This window comes from Thunnus albacares, chromosome 12 (assembly GCF_914725855.1).
Source record: "Thunnus albacares chromosome 12, fThuAlb1.1, whole genome shotgun sequence".
Lineage (NCBI taxonomy): Eukaryota > Metazoa > Chordata > Actinopteri > Scombriformes > Scombridae > Thunnus > Thunnus albacares.
Window position 1 is genome coordinate 18,362,020 of NC_058117.1, and position 20,051 is coordinate 18,382,070.

The following is a 20,051-nucleotide window of genomic DNA, read 5'->3' on the forward strand; positions in this document are numbered from 1 at the left end:
GAGGGGCAGCTGTATCAGAATCATGTTAAGTTACCGCTGATGCAAACCCAACATTTCCTGCTAAACTGCTTCAAATTGACAGCTTTTAAACGAAACATGTTCCTCACTGAATTAGAAGAGCCTCATTAGTGGCACTAAAAACCAATTGACACAAGAAGATATGGGCATATTTGGAGCTATTTTTTCAGTGGATCAGTTAGAAATAATGCAGGGAGGAATAGTACAAGCAGAAACAGCCATAGTGATGATGATGTTTGATGAAGAGATGCAGATGACCAGCACACCTCCAACAGGTAAACAACTTGTTTTACTTTGGAATGGAAAAGCTCTGAGCGTGCTAGCTCGAGTCAGGGCTCGGCGTGACTACCCCCAAAACAATGGAAAAACACCATAATGTTAGTGGAGCAGTGCAGTGAACTTGCACGCTTTGCGTGGAGCAGATGATATCTGTCACAAGCTGACATCAGCTCAGGCTGAAAGTAGAAAAAAACGCTGAAAACCGAGCGTTCAGAGCACTCAAAAGCCAGCACTTTTTGCTCACAGGGATTACTTCTACATATGTTCACCTCATTATTTGACACTTCGGCCACGTTTAATATGAACATCTGACATTGTACCATTATATACATATATGACTGAAAATATGTCCCCTTTAACCTTCAACAAAAAGAAGATCAGCCAAACTGTTGGAATATTTTTTGGGTTCAAAAAGCTAACATCAGTCGACTGGAGCATGTCAAATCATCCATCATCTTCACCTGTAATAATTTCCCATCCTTCATCACAACCCAACGAAATGCAACAACCTATTTAATATAATCAAGTCTTTGTTTGTTTTATTTCAGCCCTGCCTGCCAGCTTTGTAAAGAAGCTCAAGAACCAGGATAAAAAGGAAGGGGAGACTGTGACACTTTGCTGTGAGTTATCAAAATCTGCGGCCGACGTTCAGTGGAAGAAAGGCTCTGAAATTCTGATAGCTGGAGAGAAGTATGAGATGAAGCAGAAGGAGACCTCTTGTGAGCTTCAGATCAAGAGTTTGAAGGTTGAAGATAGCGGAGAGTACTTTTGCGTGTGTGGGGACCAGAAGACATCTGCAACCGTGAAAGTCAATGGTATGGATTCATGATTGAAGTCTGTTCAGAACAAATGGAGTAGACAACAGTTATGATATCAATCACTAACATTATTTAAAAAGTGTTAAGGGAGGATACGTATAGTTTTATTAATGTTGTATAAAAATGCCTACTTTTACAGTACTACACAGAAGTTTTATATTTACAAAACACAAGTGATGTATTATGTTGTATTTCTCAAAAGAAGTCCACTTCTGTTGCCTTTGTAGTTTTTTTTCTTTGTGAAACCAAACGATTTCACCTGATTTTGACAAGTTATGAAAACTTGGTTGTACAGCATCTGACATTGTACCATTATATACATATATGACTGAAAATAAGTCCCCTTTAATCTTCAACAAAAAGAAGATCAGCCAAACTGTTGGAATAATTTTTGGGTTCAAAAAGCTAACATCAGTTGACTAGAGCACGTCAAATCATCCATCATCTTCACCTGTAATAATTTCCCATCCTTCATCACAACCCAACGAAATGTAACAACCTATTTAATATAATCAAGTCTTTGTTTGTTTTATTTCAGCCCTGCCTGCCAGCTTTGTAGAGAAGCTCAAGAACCAGGATAAAAAGGAAGGGGAGACTGTGACACTTTGCTGTGAGTTATCAAAATCTGCGGCCGACGTTCAGTGGAAGAAAGGCTCTGAAATTCTGATAGCTGGAGAGAAGTATGAGATGAAGCAGAAGGAGACCTCTTGTGAGCTTCAGATCAAGAGTTTGAAGGTTGAAGATAGCGGAGAGTACTTTTGCGTGTGTGGGGACCAGAAGACATCTGCAACCGTGAAAGTCAATGGTATGGATTCATGATTGAAGTATGTTCAGAACAAATGGAGTAGACAATAAACAGTTATGATATCAATCACTAACATTATTTAAAAAGTGTTAAGGGAGGATACGTATAGTTTTATTAATGTTGTATAAAAATGCCTACTTTTACAGTACTACACAGCAGTTTTATATTTACAAAACACAAGTGATGTATTATGTTGTATTTCTCAAAAGAAGTCCACTTCTGTTGCCTTTGTAGTTTTTTTTTCTTTGTGAAACTTTCTTTGCAAAAATTTCACCTGATTATGACAAGTTATGAAAACTTGGTTGTACAGCATTACCGCCGACCTTTATACAGAAGCTAGAGAGCCAGGAAGCTGAGGAGGGAGCTGACATTGTTCTTCGTTGTGAGATCTCTAAACCTGGAGTCCTAGTGGAGTGGAAGAAAGGAACACAAGTCCTGACGTCTGGAGAAAAGTACCAGATGAAGCAGACGGCCTCTGTGAATGAGCTCCACATTGCTAAAGTGGTGCCAGAAGACAGTGGAGACTACAGCTGCATGTGTGGAGACCAGAAGACCACAGCCAGTCTCAACATTAAGGGTAGGAAGAGGATTTAAAAAATTTGATCATCATTTTTGAAAACTGTATGCAAAAGGTTTTCATGTTATATATTTAGACATTGTCGTGTCTGGACTGCAACTTGTCATTTTTTTATTCTTCCAGTTTTTGCAATTGATTTTATTAGAGTACTATGTATTATAGTATTTTGCATTTCTGGTATTGTTTTCGATGTAAAGGAACTTGTGGAAATGGCTTTTAACTTCTCAAAGACATTTATGTTCAGCAGGCTTTAGATTATCCACACTGGGGAGCTGTTCAGTCATTGTCAGACCAGTTCTATACATGCCAATCTGTGCTCTTAAAAGGAAAGTAAAGTAATAGGAACCATACTTTAGACCTACAGATGCAAACATCTGTAGTAATAGCCGCTGCATTTTTAACACTTCTGCAGGACTGGAACTGCAGAGCCAGAAATGTAGCGCTGACATTGCTGGCACAACAGCTCTGCAACTGTATAATTTTGGTTGGACCTGGTTACAGATGTTTTATATCAGTGATATCAAGTCTGTCCTTTTTTTTTTTTTTTATTTGTTTGTTTGCAACTGATTCTAACCCACAAATAAATACTTAGCCCAACCAGTGACCTTCAAAGAGAAGTTAGAGAGCCAGGAGGCTGAGGAGGGAGCTGACATCATTCTGCGCTGTGCGATCTCTAAACCTGGAGTCTCAGTGGAGTGGAAGAGGGGAACGCAAGTACTGAAGTCTGGAGAAAGGTACCAGATGAAGCAGACGGCCGCTGTGAATGAGCTCCTGATCAACAAAGTGGTGCCAGAAGACAGTGGAGACTACAGCTGTGTCTGTGGAGACCAGAAGACCACAGCCAGCCTCAAGATCAAGGGTAGGAGGCCAAATTTTCAAAGAGTTGTTCCACAGAACCTAAAAACTGTATAGATCAGCCGTTCATATGTATGTATGTCATGTTGGTTTTGGAGTCTACATTTTAACATGGATTGCAGTATTTGTTTTTTTGTACCAGTTTTATCCATATACAGTATATACAGTTTTTTCTGTTGTATGTAATGGCATGCAACCGATTGCTAACCAACTCATAAATACTTAGCCCAACCAGTGACCTTCAAACAGAAGTTGGAGAGCAAGGAAGCTGAGGAGGGAGCTGACATCAGTCTACATTGTGAGATCTCTAAACCTGGAGTCTCAGTGGAGTGGAAGAAGGGAACGCAAGTACTGAAGTCTGGAGAAAAGTATGAGATGAAGCAGACGGCCTCTGTGAATGAGCTCCAGATCAAAAAAGTGGTGCCAGAAGACAGTGGAGACTACAGCTGTGTTTGTGGAGACCAGAATACCACAGCCAGCCTCAAGATCAAGGGTAGGAAGAGGATTTTTAAAGAGTTGATCTGTGAAACTTTTTTAGAAAAATTCATAGAACAGATCTTTATATGTGCATATGTGGACATGTTTGTTCTAGTGTCAGCATGTCATTATGTCTGCACTGCCACCTGCCAGTGTTTGTTTTTTTGTGTTTTCAATGTTTTTTAAATGTATTTGTGGCAGGTTTTGCAGTTGTGTGGCACTATGTACGTAAGTGGAACTAAATGTAATTTGTCCCACTTTTATTTTCCTGTATTGTTGGCTGGACTGGCCATGGACCAGCCCTATAACCATGGTTGTCCGTGAGTGACTGAGTAACTGAGTGAGTGCCCGAGTGAGTGATAAAATGACACCATTGGTCAGCCATTGGTCAGTGTTGGAGTTTCCTCGTTGGCCGTTGCTCTTTCAAAATGAATCGGCATAAGATGATGGAAGTAGAGGATAGCAAAGTGACACAGAGTGACTGTGTTTCCTGCTCTGAGCTCTGACACTCTCAGCTCCGGTGCTAAATGCAGCAATGTCAGCTAAACTCCTGTTTAAACAGATATGTATGAGTGTCTCTACTGTCTCCTCCTCTACCGTCCAGTGTGATCAACTCTCTGGCTGGCAGAGCTGTCAGCAGCTGGCAGGAGAGACGCTCCGCGCTGCATTTGGATTTTATAACTTAACTTATACCGGGACACCAGCTTTGTATTTCTCTGATGTTCTCACATCACAAACGATGAACAGTAGCATTAAAACACGTAAAACATGCGACTCGTATATGTAGCTGTTATATCAGTTTAGTGTGGGGTGGCTGCTCTGCAGGTGCGCTTGATTTGACTGTAACTGTGGTAACCAGGCAGAGATAAGCCTCCTGAATTCGCACTCAAAATGCGGTTAAAACTTTCATTTATAATTTCCACCGCAGCCTCATCAAGCATGAGAGAGAGCACACAGTTAAAGCACCTCAGATAAAAATCATTCTGTCAAAACACTTTATACAGAGTGAAAAATGAGCGACACCCACAGAGTGAAACAGATGAAAGAGAAGGGAGAGTTAACAGATAGAATAGTTGTAATTAGAATTAAAATAAATTCTCTTTCAAATCAAACATCCCAAGATATGATTGGAAAGTATTGTTCTTGCAACTGCATTCATAACCTTTTCTTTTTGACTCAAATGTAGTTTAACCATGTCATGTGATATGCTTCTTCAGTACACTTTATCGGCAAATATTACTGGGACCACTTCAGAAAATTGATGATCATTTAATATTCAGGAATTCACATTATAGACACTACCACTGACTATGCCTGTAACAAATTGGCCACAATTTCACACACTGACCATACACAGTCCAGCCATATACTAGGTTTTGACCTAGTCTTGTTTCTTATTTGTCTGCCACTGGTTACTAACTAACTAATAAATGCTCAGCCCAACCAGTGACCTTCAAACAGAAGCTTCAGGGTCAGGATGCTGAAGAGGGAGCCAGTGTTACTCTGCGATGTGAGATCTCTAAACCCGGAGTGCCTGTGGAGTGGAAGAAGGGAACACAAGTCTTGAAGTCTGGAAAAAAGTACCAGATGAAGCAGACGGCCTTAGTGAATGAACTTCTGATCAACAAAGTGGTGCCAGAAGACAGTGGAGATTATAGCTGTGTATGTGGAGACCAGAAGACCACAGGCAACCTTAAGATCAAGGGTAGGAGGACGATTTCAAAGATTTCACCCCATGGAACCTAAAAGTTGTATAGATCAGCCTTTCATATGTAGTCATGTTTGTTTTGGAGTCTGCATGTTTTCATGGATTGCAAATTGGTTTTTTGTACCAGTTTTATCCATATATATATATATATATAGTATTTTTTTTGTTTTATGTAATGGCATGCTACTGACTGCTAACCAACTCATAAATACCCAGCTCAACCAGTGACCTTCAAACAAATGTTGGAGAGCCAAGAGGCTGAAGAAGGAGCTAGTGTTACTCTACGCTGTGAGCTCTCTAAACCTGGAGTCCCTGTCGAGTGGAAGAAGGGAATGCACGTACTGAAGTCTGGAAAAAAGTACCAGATGAAGCAGAAGGCCTTTGTGAATGAACTTCTGATAAAAAACTTGGTGCCAGAAGACAGTGGAGACTACAGCTGCGTGTGTGGAGACCAGAAGACCACAGGCAACCTCAACATTAAGGGTATGAAGAGGATTTTCAAAGAGTTAGTCCATGGAAGATTTTTGGAAAATTTTATAGAACATATTTTTATGTGTTTATTTAGACATGTTTGTTTTGGAATCAGTCATTCTGTCTGTACTGCAACCTGCCAGTGTTTGCTTTTTGTGTTTTCAATGTGAGTGTTTTTGTGGCAGTTTTTGCAAATGTGTGTTACTATGTTTGAAAGTGGAACTAAATGTAATTTATTTTCCTGTATTGTTTCTTATTGGTTTGTCACTGGTTTCTAACTAATAAATACATGCTCAGCCCAACCAGTGACCTTCAAACAGAAGCTGCAGAGTCAGGATGCTGAGGAAGGAGCCAGTGTTACTCTACGCTGTGAGATCTCTAAACCTGGAGTCCCAGTGGAGTGGAAGAAGGGAACACAAGTCCTGACGTCTGGAGAAAAGTACCAGATGAAGCAGACGGCCTCTGTGAATGAGCTCCACATTGCTAAAGTGGTGCCAGAAGACAGTGGAGACTACAGCTGTGTTTGTGGAGACCAGAATACCACAGCCAGCCTCAACATTAAGGGTAGGAGGATGAATGAAAGAGTCAGTCCATGGAATGGTTTTTAAAAAACTGTATAGAGCAGCTTTTCATCTGTACATACAGAATTTCGACACATTTGTTGTGGAGTCTGCATGTCATCATGGATCGCAACTTTTACTTTTTTTTTTGTATTCCATGTCTGTTTAGGTACTTGTTTTGTTTATATATTTTAATAATTCTATGTAAGGGCATGCCAGGGTTTGCTAACCAATTAATAAATGCTCAGCCCAACCAGTGACGTTCAAACACAAGTTGGAAAGCCAGGAAGCTGAGGAAGGAGCTAGTGTTACTCTGCGCTGTGAGATCTCTAAACCTGGAGTCCCAGTGGAGTGGAAGAAGGGAACACAAGTCCTGACGTCTGGAGAAAAGTACCAGATGAAGCAGACGGCCTCTGTGAATGAGCTCCACATTGCTAAAGTGGTGCCCGAAGACAGTGGAGACTACAGCTGCATGTGTGGTGACCAGAAGACCACAGCCAGCCTCAACATTAAGGGTAGGAAGATGACTTTTAAAGAGTCAGTCCATGGAATGGTTTTTAAAAAACTGTATAGAACAGCTTTTCATGTGCACATACAGAATTTAGACATGTTTGTTGTGGAGTCTGCATGTCATCTTAGATTGCAACTTTTACTTTTTTTTTGTATTTCATGTTTGTTAATGTACTTGATTTGTATATATATTTTAATAATTCTATGAAATGGCATGCCAGGGTTTGCTAACCAATTAATAAATGCTCAGCCCAACCAGTGACGTTCAAACACAAGTTGGAAGGCCAGGAGGCTGAGGAAGGAGCAAGTGTTACTCTACGCTGTGAGATCTCTAAACCTGGAGTCCCAGTGGAGTGGAAGAAGGGAACACAAGTCCTGACGTCTGGAGAAAAGTACCAGATGAAGCAGACGGCCTCTGTGAATGAGCTCCACATTGCTGAAGTGGTGCCAGAAGACAGTGGAGACTACAGCTGCATGTGTGGTGACCAGAAGACCACAGCCAACCTCAACATTAAGGGTAGGAGGATGATTTTTAAAGAGTCAGTCCATGGAATGGTTTTTAAAAAACTGTATAGAACAGCTTTTCATCTGTACGTACAGAATTTAGACACATATGTTGTGGAGTCTTCATGTCATCATGGATCGCAACTTTTACTTTTTTTTTTTTTTTTTGTATTCCATGTCTGTTTAGGTACTTGTTTTGCATATATATTTTAATAATTCTATGTAAGGGCATGCCAGGGTTTGCTAACCAATTAATAAATGCTCAGCCCAACCAGTGACGTTCAAACACAAGTTGGAAGGCCAGGAAGCTGAGGAAGGAGCTAGTGTTACTCTACGCTGTGAGATCTCTAAACCTGGAGTCCCAGTGGAGTGGAAGAAGGGAACACAAGTCCTGACATCTGGAGAAAAGTACCAGATGAAGCAGACGGCCTCTGTGAATGAGCTCCAGATCAACAAAGTGGTGCCAGAAGACAGTGGAGACTACAGCTGCATGTGTGGTGACCAGAAGACCACAGCCAGCCTCAACATTAAGGGTAGGAGGATGATTTTTAAAGAGTCAGTCCATGGAATGGTTTTTAAAAAACTGTATAGAACAGCTTTTCATCTGTACGTACAGAATTTAGACACATATGTTGTGGAGTCTTCATGTCATCATGGATCGCAACTTTTACTTTTTTTTTTTTGGATTCCATGTCTGTTTAGGTACTTGTTTTGCATATATATTTTAATAATTCTATGTAAGGGCATGCCAGGTTTGCTAACCAATTAATAAATGCTCAGCCCAACCAGTGACGTTCAAACACAAGTTGGAAGGCCAGGAAGCTGAGGAAGGAGCTAGTGTTACTCTGCGCTGTGAGATCTCTAAACCTGGAGTCCCAGTGGAGTGGAAGAAGGGAACACAAGTCCTGACGTCTGGAGAAAAGTACCAGATGAAGCAGACGGCCTCTGTGAATGAGCTCCACATTGCTAAAGTGGTGCCAGAAGACAGTGGAGACTACAGCTGTGTTTGTGGAGACCAGAATACCACAGCCAGCCTCAACATTAAGGGTAGGAGGATGAATGAAAGAGTCAGTCCATGGAATGGTTTTTAAAAAACTGTATAGAGCAGCTTTTCATCTGTACATACAGAATTTCGACACATTTGTTGTGGAGTCTGCATGTCATCATGGATCGCAACTTTTACTTTTTTTTTTGTATTCCATGTCTGTTTAGGTACTTGTTTTGTTTATATATTTTAATAATTCTATGTAAGGGCATGCCAGGGTTTGCTAACCAATTAATAAATGCTCAGCCCAACCAGTGACGTTCAAACACAAGTTGGAAAGCCAGGAAGCTGAGGAAGGAGCTAGTGTTACTCTGCGCTGTGAGATCTCTAAACCTGGAGTCCCAGTGGAGTGGAAGAAGGGAACACAAGTCCTGACGTCTGGAGAAAAGTACCAGATGAAGCAGACGGCCTCTGTGAATGAGCTCCACATTGCTAAAGTGGTGCCCGAAGACAGTGGAGACTACAGCTGCATGTGTGGTGACCAGAAGACCACAGCCAGCCTCAACATTAAGGGTAGGAAGATGACTTTTAAAGAGTCAGTCCATGGAATGGTTTTTAAAAAACTGTATAGAACAGCTTTTCATGTGCACATACAGAATTTAGACATGTTTGTTGTGGAGTCTGCATGTCATCTTAGATTGCAACTTTTACTTTTTTTTTGTATTTCATGTTTGTTAATGTACTTGATTTGTATATATATTTTAATAATTCTATGAAATGGCATGCCAGGGTTTGCTAACCAATTAATAAATGCTCAGCCCAACCAGTGACGTTCAAACACAAGTTGGAAGGCCAGGAGGCTGAGGAAGGAGCAAGTGTTACTCTACGCTGTGAGATCTCTAAACCTGGAGTCCCAGTGGAGTGGAAGAAGGGAACACAAGTCCTGACGTCTGGAGAAAAGTACCAGATGAAGCAGACGGCCTCTGTGAATGAGCTCCACATTGCTGAAGTGGTGCCAGAAGACAGTGGAGACTACAGCTGCATGTGTGGTGACCAGAAGACCACAGCCAACCTCAACATTAAGGGTAGGAGGATGATTTTTAAAGAGTCAGTCCATGGAATGGTTTTTAAAAAACTGTATAGAACAGCTTTTCATCTGTACGTACAGAATTTAGACACATATGTTGTGGAGTCTTCATGTCATCATGGATCGCAACTTTTACTTTTTTTTTTTTTTTTTGTATTCCATGTCTGTTTAGGTACTTGTTTTGCATATATATTTTAATAATTCTATGTAAGGGCATGCCAGGGTTTGCTAACCAATTAATAAATGCTCAGCCCAACCAGTGACGTTCAAACACAAGTTGGAAGGCCAGGAAGCTGAGGAAGGAGCTAGTGTTACTCTACGCTGTGAGATCTCTAAACCTGGAGTCCCAGTGGAGTGGAAGAAGGGAACACAAGTCCTGACATCTGGAGAAAAGTACCAGATGAAGCAGACGGCCTCTGTGAATGAGCTCCAGATCAACAAAGTGGTGCCAGAAGACAGTGGAGACTACAGCTGCATGTGTGGTGACCAGAAGACCACAGCCAGCCTCAACATTAAGGGTAGGAGGATGATTTTTAAAGAGTCAGTCCATGGAATGGTTTTTAAAAAACTGTATAGAACAGCTTTTCATCTGTACGTACAGAATTTAGACACATATGTTGTGGAGTCTTCATGTCATCATGGATCGCAACTTTTACTTTTTTTTTTTTGGATTCCATGTCTGTTTAGGTACTTGTTTTGCATATATATTTTAATAATTCTATGTAAGGGCATGCCAGGTTTGCTAACCAATTAATAAATGCTCAGCCCAACCAGTGACGTTCAAACACAAGTTGGAAGGCCAGGAAGCTGAGGAAGGAGCTAGTGTTACTCTGCGCTGTGAGATCTCTAAACCTGGAGTCCCAGTGGAGTGGAAGAAGGGAACACAAGTCCTGACGTCTGGAGAAAAGTACCAGATGAAGCAGACGGCCTCTGTGAATGAGCTCCACATTGCTAAAGTGGTGCCAGAAGACAGTGGAGACTACAGCTGCATGTGTGGTGACCAGAAGACCACAGCCAGCCTCAACATTAAGGGTAGGAGGATGATTTTTATAGAGTCAGTCCATGGAATGGTTTTTAAAAAACTGTATAGAACAGCTTTTCATCTGTACATACAGAATTTCGACACATATGTTGTGGAGTCTTCATGTCATCATGGATCGCAACTTTTAATTTTTTTTTTTTTTGTATTCCATGTCTGTTTAGGTATTTGTTTTGTATATATATTTTAATAATTCTATGTAAGGGCATGCCAGGTTTGCTAACCAATTAATAAATGCTCAGCCCAACCAGTGACGTTCAAACACAAGTTGGAAGGCCAGGAAGCTGAGGAAGGAGCTAGTGTTACTCTACGCTGTGAGATCTCTAAACCTGGAGTCCCAGTGGAGTGGAAGAAGGGAACACAAGTCCTGACGTCTGGAGAAAAGTACCAGATGAAGCAGACGGCCTCTGTGAATGAGCTCCACATTGCTGAAGTGGTGCCAGAAGACAGTGGAGACTACAGCTGCATGTGTGGTGACCAGAAAACCACAGCCAGCCTCAACATTAAGGGTAGGAAGATTTGTGATGTGAACCTTTATATTAAGATGTATGTCAGTAATTTAGAAAATCAACCTATTATGCACATTTTTTGTTTAACTTTTTTTGTCACTGGATGCAAATTATATAATGCTTCACATTTAATCACATATTTTTTTCTTTAAAGATTGCTGTTGAATTTTAGGAGCAATATTTGTATTATACTTTAATTTTATCTGAACTGAAGCACTTCCGTTTCTTGTAAAATCTGCATTGCTCTCTTGTTGTTTCTTATGTTGTCTTATCTGTTTGCTCGCTCATAAAATGCCAGCTTTCTGTGTGTGTGTTTAACACCAGATTCATCAGATGTTTCCTTAACTTTGTATGTAGTGGATCAATAGGTTGGATGTATTTGCCCGGATGTCTTTTCTGCAGTGTGCTCCGTGCTGTGATACAGAGTTTGAATTTTGATCTTTTCTTTAGAAGGTTTTTAATCACTTCTATCTCTTTTTCTTTTTCACTCTGTGCATTTGAAATTACAAAAACACAAACAACACAAAAAAAAACAATGCCTGAACAAGCTTGTCTTTTTTGGCAGACCATGCTTTTTGCTTCTTTTTTGAATGTCTTATTGGTTGATGTGTTGATCATTTATAATGTATGTACGCCGGCCTATAAACTGTCCTATCTGTTTGATGAGCCAAGTCAGTTGGATCTTTGTTCTTGTTGTGTCATGGTTGTCAGCTGTGTTTTATGGTGCTTCCTGATTTCTGACATATTGATCTGCAAATTGTGGGCCATTTTGTCAGGTGGTATTTTGCTTTTAGGAATAATTGCAAAACAGATGACCAAGTATGTTACGACATTGATTCTGTATTTAAATTGTTTCCTCTCAGCTGTGAAGCGATCAGCTTCTCCTTCTGCTGCTGAACCTGAATCTAAGAGGCAAGAGGCCATTGAAACGATGGAAGGTATGGAGGGAAGACGGCGATGTTTTAGCTTGACTTTCAGCGTTATGTGCTCTGTCCATCTTGATAATGGCTTTTGTTTTGCCATGTGCTGTCTGCCCTCAGATTGGGTCTATTCTTTGTGACTTATACAGGTTATAATATAGATATTCTTGCAGCAGTTTTTCTTTCTAGTTTATCTTTTATTGTTTTGCAGTTTCTGTAACTCTGCTGTGTCAAATGATGCTTCTGTCTGACAGTGGGATTGCCTTGTTCATGTGGGTCTTTTTCCTCAGTGTTTTATTGCAGCATATGTATAGTAAAACCAGCGTATTTTAAAGAATAGAAAGAAGATATAGACACCTTTGTATTTGTCATTTGCACTGGTAACATGTTGATGATGTGAATTGAATACCTGTTGTCTGTTGTTTGGAGCTGACACGTGTGTCATTTGCTTCTGGCAATGTTACTGGTTGCTGTGATTATACTGATAATATCAAATTTGTATTTCAGTCAAGAAGGTTGAAGCTTCATCCGTAGTTGCTAAAGACCAAATGCAGGAGATACATGAGACAGTAGAAGGTAATCTTCTTAACATTCTCAGCTTTGCTTGTTTATTTAGCACATGTGCATTTGTAATTAATCAGTGTGCAAAAATTGCTTTGTTCAAGAAAAGACAAAAGAGAGAGAAATAGATGCAGCTATTCAATACTTTAAACACTGTTCAGTTTTTTTTTGTTTGTTTTGTTTTGGTTTTTTGGCTGCTGACTTATGTTATCAGACAGAAGTTGTTGGGTCATGAATTGGCTTACCTTGTACATTGTTGCTTCAAGAAGTGCTTAAAAGCTAAATATGTATTCATATTTTGCATGCATCAGATTTTTTTCACAAAGTCATGATTTTTGTCGTTTTTTGTTGGTGCTTTTTTATGATATTGTAAAAAATAATTTATTGCTTCAACATTTGTGGATTTGTGTGGTCTCCTGGTTTCTTTGTTGTATTGTATGGAGTCTCACTTTTTGGCATGATGATATGTTTTCGCTCCCATATTTTTTTATTTTTTGAGACTTGTAAGACCCGTGAATTACACATAGCAAGTCAATTTCAAACTGAGGATCAAATATTATGTTCAATTTCATAGCCGTGACACTGCAAACCACAGGACAGACTCCTACTCAGCAACTCCTGAAACAGGAGACTCAGACACAGGAGCTGAGAGTTGAAGGTGAAGGTAATGAGACACACCGGGTTTGTTTGCTTGGCTTTTGTCGAATATCGAATCATGTGTCAATTCTGTGGGCATGGCTGCCTTTTTTATTCTACTTTATTAGAGAAGAACTGGAAAATATGGAGGGTGTTGACAGTTCAGTTTGGCTTTACTATATGTGCAGTAGGTTCAAATATAAAACAAGATGGCTTTTGTTTTTTGTTAGCTCTATGTTGCTGTTCTGTTCATTCTTTGGTAAATATGTTTTCCAGTTGTTTTAATGCTGTGTTTTGCCCCTGATCTTTGTTGAATGTTGAACATTTTGTTGCATCATGTTTATGGTAATTTAGTACCACTGTGCTGGTCTGTCGCTTCGTGTTGGATTGTTGATAATGTTCTGTGAGAGAAAAGACAGGCTTGAATTGTTTTTGATCCTAGCTCCATTGGTGTTGATTGCTTTCTGTTCTCACAGACGTTGCATACCGTCAATGTGATGTCAACATGTGTAATTTGCCATTGTGTGAGCAGGTGACAGTAAAGTGGGTGTGCTGGGACATTTGTGATTATGTTTGCTTTACTAGCTCCAGTTGGCTGTTGTCTTCAGGTTAGAAAACTCATCACTGTGAGATTGTGAGGCTAACATTGTGTTTCCAACTGCATCCCAGTTGAGAAGACTGCTGCTGGTATAACTGCCGAACAAGATACACAGAGGCAGCAGGGGACCAAAGAGCCAACAGAGGGTATGCAAGGATTTTAGCTGTTAATTAGCTTCCTGTCTCTTATTCTTCTGCCACATTTCTCATTCTTTGCATTGCTAAATGCAGGTGTTTTTGCTTTACTGAAGTTGTTAACTTTCTATTGTGTATATGTTTGGCTGTAGCTTGTTTGTGCTGCAGTAAGATAAATTGGTTTCTAAGATTAGGTTAATTGAATGTAACAATATCAATATAGGGAGAGATGGTGTAGTATTGAATTATATCGGATATTGAATTATTGCTTGAATGCCTGGCCATAGCTGCTACAGTATGTGATGTTTTTCAACTGTCCATGCACTGCAGTTTCTTCAGTTTCTGTTTGTTGAATGTTTGTGCTTTTCATGGATTTTGGTAGTTACATCATTGAAAGATTGTAGCAAATAAGAGATTTGTAAGAATACATATCACACAGTTGCTTAATTGTCAGCAGTAGTCATGTCACTCAAGACATGGTTGGTTCGTGAGGCATACAGTATATTGTGGCTCAGTTGATACAGTGTAAAGACTACAGAAATGTGGTGGAAGGTATGAACCCAAACCTTACCTTACCTCTTACCTTGCTATAAAGGATAATGCACTATATTTATTTGAAATGTGCTCATCCATGTGTTGGTGTTGGTTGTCATTTGCCGCCATGCTACCGTTGTCTTTGTTGGAGAACAAGCTCTTGGTCATGGCACTATCTGTTGTTTTTTAAGATATTGCTTTTCTTATTTCACATTGCATGGATTTTGTATTCAAATAAAATGAAAAACTTTTGCAACTGTCAGTTTTAGACAAATTAACGTTAAATGTACTGTTCTGTCTTGAGAATTGTGACTCTAAAACTGTGGCACTCTGCTTCTTATTTGCTGCACTGTTAGTGAAGTGTTACAATTTACGTAATCTGAATTAAAACCTACATTATATGTCTATAAATACCTGGAATTACAGCAGAGATCACACCAGCTCCAACAGTAACCTCCAAAGTTGAGCCTGAGAAGGAGGAATCCAAAATTGTTGCTGAAGGTATGTGGTAGCGTTATACATAAACTACAAGAACATTAGTTTGTTTTGAGTAGGGTTTTTTGTATGCTGGGTTTTTGCCAAAGCACATATGTTGAGCATCCAGACGCTTATGTTGTGACATAACATCCTTGTGTCTTGAGGGTTTTGTTAATAGTCTGGCACATTTGTTCTTGTTGGCTTATGACTTGGAAATTACAAATAGGCAATTGCATTAATTCAAGTCAATAAATTACTCAGTGTTGATTTAATTATTGTGGATAATTTTTGTGTAATTTATCAGTTCAGCAATATCTTTTGTCATTACTCATCCGTGTGTTGTGGGTTGTCATTTGCCGCCATGCTACTATTGTCTGTTGGAGAACAAGCTCTTGATCATGGCACTATCTGTTGTTTTTTTAAGATATTGCTTTTCTTATTTCACATTGCATGGATATTTGGATTCAAATGAAATGAAAAGCTTTTGCAACTGTCAGTTTCAGACAAATTAACGTTAAATGTACTGTTCTGTCTTGAGAATTGTGACTCTAAAACTTGCGTGGCACATTGCTTCTTATTTGCTGCACTGTTAGTGAAGTGTTACAATTTACGTAATCTGAATTAAAACCTACATTATATGTCTATAAATACCTGGAATTACAGCAGAGATCACACCAGCTCCAACAGTAACCTCCAAAGTTGAGCCTGAGAAGGAGGAATCCAAAATTGTTGCTGAAGGTATGTGGTAGTGTTATAAATAAACTACAAGAGCATTAGTTTGTTTTGAGTAGGGTTTTTTGTATGCTGGGTTTTTGCCAAAGCACATATGTTGAGCATCCAGACGCTTATGTTGTAACATAACATCCTTGTGTCTTGAGGGTTTTGTCAACAGTCTGGCACATTTGTTCTTGTTGGCTTATGACTTGGAAATTACAAATAGGCAATTGCATTAATTCAAGTCAATAAATTACTCAGTGTTGATTTAATTATTGTGAATACTTTTTGTGTAATTTATCAGTTCAGCAATATCTTTTGTCACTACTCATCCGTGTGTTGTTGTGGGTTGTCATTTGCCGCCATGTTACTATTGTCTTTGTTGGGGAACAAGCTCTTGGTTATGGCACTATCTGTTGTTGTTTTTTAAGACATTGGTTTTCTTATTTCACATTGCATGGATATTTGGATTCAAATAAAATGAAAAGCTTTTGCGACCGTCAATTTCAGACACATTAATGTTAAATATGCTGATCTGTCTTGAGAATTGTGACTCTAAAACTTGCGTGGCACATTGCTTCTTATTCGCTGCACTGTTAGTGAAGTGTTCCAATTTACATAATCTGAATTAAAACCCACATTATATGTCTATAAATACCTGGAATTACAGCAGAGATCACATCAGCTCCAACAGTAACCTCCAAAGTCGAGCCTGAGAAGGAGGAATCCAAAATCGTTGCTGAAGGTATGTGGTAGTGTTATTAATAAACTACAAGAGCATAGTTTGTTTTGAGTAGGTTTTGTTGTATGCTGGGTTTTTTGCCAAAGCACATGCTGTGGTAGCATATGTTGAACATCCAGACACTTATGTTGTGACATAACATCCTTGTGTCTTGAGGGTTTTGTCAACAGTCTGGCACATTTGCTCTTGTTGGCTGATGACTTGGAAATTGCAAATAGGCAATTGCATTAATTCAAGTCAATCAATTACTCAGTGTTGATTTCATTATTGTGGGTAGTTTTTGTGTCACTACATTCATCTCGATTACCTCCATTAATGGCTGCATTAGTCCTGTGCTATGTTCATCACAGTAGATATTGAACATCTAATTAAAAGTATTAAACCAGCAGGGATGGAAAAGCCTGCTGTTTCTGGAATAATCCCAAAGCCAGAACCTACAAAGCTGGTTACCAAAATGAATGTTTATTTGTTTAAGGCATCTGCATGTTGTTTGTTCCCCTCAGTTTTGTTTTGGTTACCATGTGGATTTTTGTATTTTTGACATGTATTCAGCCTAGCTGGAAGTTGCTCACTCAGATTTGCTATATTCTGGTTTGCTGTTGTCCTCTGATGGTAATAATTGAGTCCTGCGTTTGACTGACATCAGTGTTGTTTTGTGTGTGTGTGTGTAGAAGTCACACATTTCTCTCAGTTTTTTTTCATTTTTTTCATTCTGACTTTGGCAAAAATCATATGTCCAGTCAGGTAAGTTGAAAATGAACATATTTTTGAAACAGCATGCTAACGTCTTCATCTAGTAGCTAACCTGAAAGCCTGTCGGTTACAACAATAAATGAGACCTTTATCTGATTTATTAAATCTCCAGCTCTTCCAGTCATATTCCTTCAAGATTTGGAAAGCCAAGAGGCTGAGGAGGGAGGTAGTGTTACTCTGCACTGTGAGATTTCTAAACCTGGACTCCCTGTCGAGTGGAAGAAGGAAACTCAAGTTCTGAGTTGTGGAGAAAAGTACCAGATGAAACAAATAGGATTCAGTTATGAATTACAGATTTTTGATTTGAGACCTGAAGACACAGGAAGCTACTCATGCTCTTCAGAGGACACAATAAGCTTGGCCTCTCTTTCAGTAAATGGTAGGATGGAGACTCATCGTTTCATGCTGTCTTTTCAGCCATGAAGTCTTACATTTCATCTCGTTTATTGGTCTTTATTTCATTTCTTCATCTCCATTCACGGCTGTGTACTATAGATTAAGAAAAATCTTTGATTATTTCTTTTCATTCATCAGCTCTGCCAGTTATTTTCACAAAAGAGCTGGAGAGCCAAACAGCTGATGAAGGGAACAGTGTCACTCTGCGCTGTGAGCTCTCTAAACCTGATGTTCCTTTGGAGTGGAGGAAAGGAGAACTTGGTCTTTGCCCGTGTGCCAAGTATGAAATTAGACAGACGGAATGCCTCAACACACTAGTGATCCATGATGTAGACCTAGAGGATGCTGGATGTTACACATGTGACACTGGTGACCATCAAAGCACTGCACAATTGACCGTGAAGGGTATGCTTGATACAATCTTTGGTGTTTGGTTTGGAGATGGTTGCAAATTAATTGACTAAAGACTTGCTTGACTGAAAGACTTTGATTATGGACTACTTTATTATTTGGAACCCCTCTTAGACTAGAGATTGATAACTTGATGGAACAGAAGGATACACAGAAGAGGCTTCTCTTTTTTGAATTTTTCTTGTTAGACCATCATTGATTGTGATCACTGAGGATCAATGAAATTTGTGATTTAACTTGACTTTAGAGACTAGAGATTTGGACATGCATGACTTATTTCCACCTCTGCTACTTACTTTTTGACTTACATAGTAGTTTTAGCTTTCTCTCAATTCTCCCAAACTTTTCTTCTCATTTCCTTCATTTCCTTCCCTGCAGCCCAGCCTGTCCTTTTCAAAACCAAGCTGCAGAACCTTGAAAAACAGGCAGGAAAGAGCGCTAGTCTTCGCTGCATGACCACAAAGCCGGGAGCCAGTGTCATCTGGAGGTGCGGTGACAGGGTGCTGGCATCCAGCAGCAAGTATCACCTGAAACAGGAAGGGGCGATAGTAGAGCTTGTCATCTATAAACTTCAGGGAGCTGACTCAGGAGAATATTCATGTGATACAGGCAGCCAAAGAACTTCTGCTGTCCTCACTGTGCAGGGTAGGATTTTTCTCTTCAAGACCTTTTTTGTTGTTTTTTTTCTCACGCACCGTATGGAGTCACATCTTTCTGCGTGTCACTTTGTCAACCTTTTTCCCACAACGCATCCCTTTAACATGAAGTGCGTCAACAAAGTTCTTGCTTTGCAGTTCACTGTTTTCAAAGCACTTGTAGTTATTCGCACAAACACTTTTCTGTTGTTCTTGATCTCATATCATCATTTGCGTCTGTCTCTGGTCTCTCCTCACAACATTAACACACCATACTCTGTCTTTCTTCACTTGGCGTCTACAACAACAAATAAATCTTTAAACTTGTATCACACTTTGATCACATTCTGCACAGACTTGAACTTAATATTTGTCAAGCACTTGCTCACCTCAGCCATCATATATATAACTATGGTGCTGTATTCATTTGTCAAGCAGAGGTTGAGGTTACAATACTGAAATTCTTGGAGAGCTGCGTCGTATGTGAAGGTGAAGATGTCCACTTTGAGTGTCTAGTTTCTCATGAAGAGGCACCTCTGGCCCAGTGGAAACTCCAGGACGTCCCACTACAGAATAATGAAATGAATCTTATTGAGAATGAGGGTCGGGCACACAGCCTCACACTGCGTGGTGTCACCACAGCTGACTCAGGCACAGTCACTTTCTCGGTGGGTAACCACACTTCCACTGCCTCTCTGACAGTCAGAGGTAAGGGAAATATTTCACTTGCCACTTAGTATATTACATATGTAATACTTGCCATTTTGCTTCTACAGTAACATTTGTAGTTCTTCTCTTCACTTGCCTATATGATCCTCCTTGATGGACACCTTCCCTCCATCTTTTTTAAAGTTCTTAGAAAAGCATCTCAAAACTTGGATGCTTTTCTTCATTCCTGAAGGCTCACTTTTTATTTGAATTTAGCTTTCACTTTCTATTGATTTGTTCCTCATTCATCTCACTTTTCTCCATAGCGTATAACATGCACTTTAGAGCGTATCCCGTCATATTTGTACAGTATAAGCATGCTCATTCCTCCTTTAATTAAATTTGAACTAACCACATCCTTTTCAACTGTATTTAAAATTCTATATTGGTCATGTTGGTCAATATGTTTCTTTATAATTCTTGTTCACAGCAAGTATTCCTCACTGTACACTTTCATTATTGTTTGCTTTTACTATACGCTTTGTTCAAATAACTTGAAGCACAGTGTTCTAACTCATTCAATGTTTGTCCCAATGTTATGTTATTTTATTATATAAATGTATGTTTTTTTAATTGTTATGTTCATTTTATTGCACCACAATTAAATTGACTAAACCTAATTTTCTTTTC

The 20,051-nt window shown here is 39.5% G+C and overlaps 1 protein-coding gene across 27 annotated transcripts in view; it reads left to right on the top strand.

Annotated features, from left to right (window-relative positions):
- Window positions 1-20,051, top strand: part of obscnb (obscurin, cytoskeletal calmodulin and titin-interacting RhoGEF b) — a 69,929-nt gene that overhangs the window by 25,266 nt on the left and 24,612 nt on the right. For 4 of the 27 annotated variants that reach the window (XM_044368211.1, XM_044368219.1, XM_044368213.1 and 1 more), the window contains 19 exons: window positions 846-1,112; window positions 1,654-1,920; window positions 2,231-2,497; window positions 3,090-3,356; window positions 3,579-3,845; window positions 5,268-5,534; window positions 5,754-6,020; window positions 6,306-6,572; window positions 6,817-7,083; window positions 7,329-7,595; window positions 7,849-8,115; window positions 8,363-8,629; window positions 8,874-9,140; window positions 9,386-9,652; window positions 9,906-10,172; window positions 10,420-10,686; window positions 10,936-11,202; window positions 18,457-18,723; window positions 19,152-19,421. In XM_044368211.1, the coding sequence (XP_044224146.1) occupies window positions 846-1,112; window positions 1,654-1,920; window positions 2,231-2,497; window positions 3,090-3,356; window positions 3,579-3,845; window positions 5,268-5,534; window positions 5,754-6,020; window positions 6,306-6,572; window positions 6,817-7,083; window positions 7,329-7,595; window positions 7,849-8,115; window positions 8,363-8,629; window positions 8,874-9,140; window positions 9,386-9,652; window positions 9,906-10,172; window positions 10,420-10,686; window positions 10,936-11,202; window positions 18,457-18,723; window positions 19,152-19,421 (5,076 nt within the window). Of the gene's footprint in view, window positions 1-845; window positions 1,113-1,653; window positions 1,921-2,230; window positions 2,498-3,089; window positions 3,357-3,578; window positions 3,846-5,267; window positions 5,535-5,753; window positions 6,021-6,305; window positions 6,573-6,816; window positions 7,084-7,328; window positions 7,596-7,848; window positions 8,116-8,362; window positions 8,630-8,873; window positions 9,141-9,385; window positions 9,653-9,905; window positions 10,173-10,419; window positions 10,687-10,935; window positions 11,203-12,065; window positions 12,141-12,629; window positions 12,699-13,257; window positions 13,348-13,988; window positions 14,064-15,011; window positions 15,087-15,725; window positions 15,801-16,446; window positions 16,522-18,456; window positions 18,724-19,151; window positions 19,422-20,051 lie in introns of all 27 variants that reach the window. The other 23 variants (XM_044368203.1, XM_044368223.1, XM_044368207.1 and 20 more) reach the window with 17 other exon arrangements.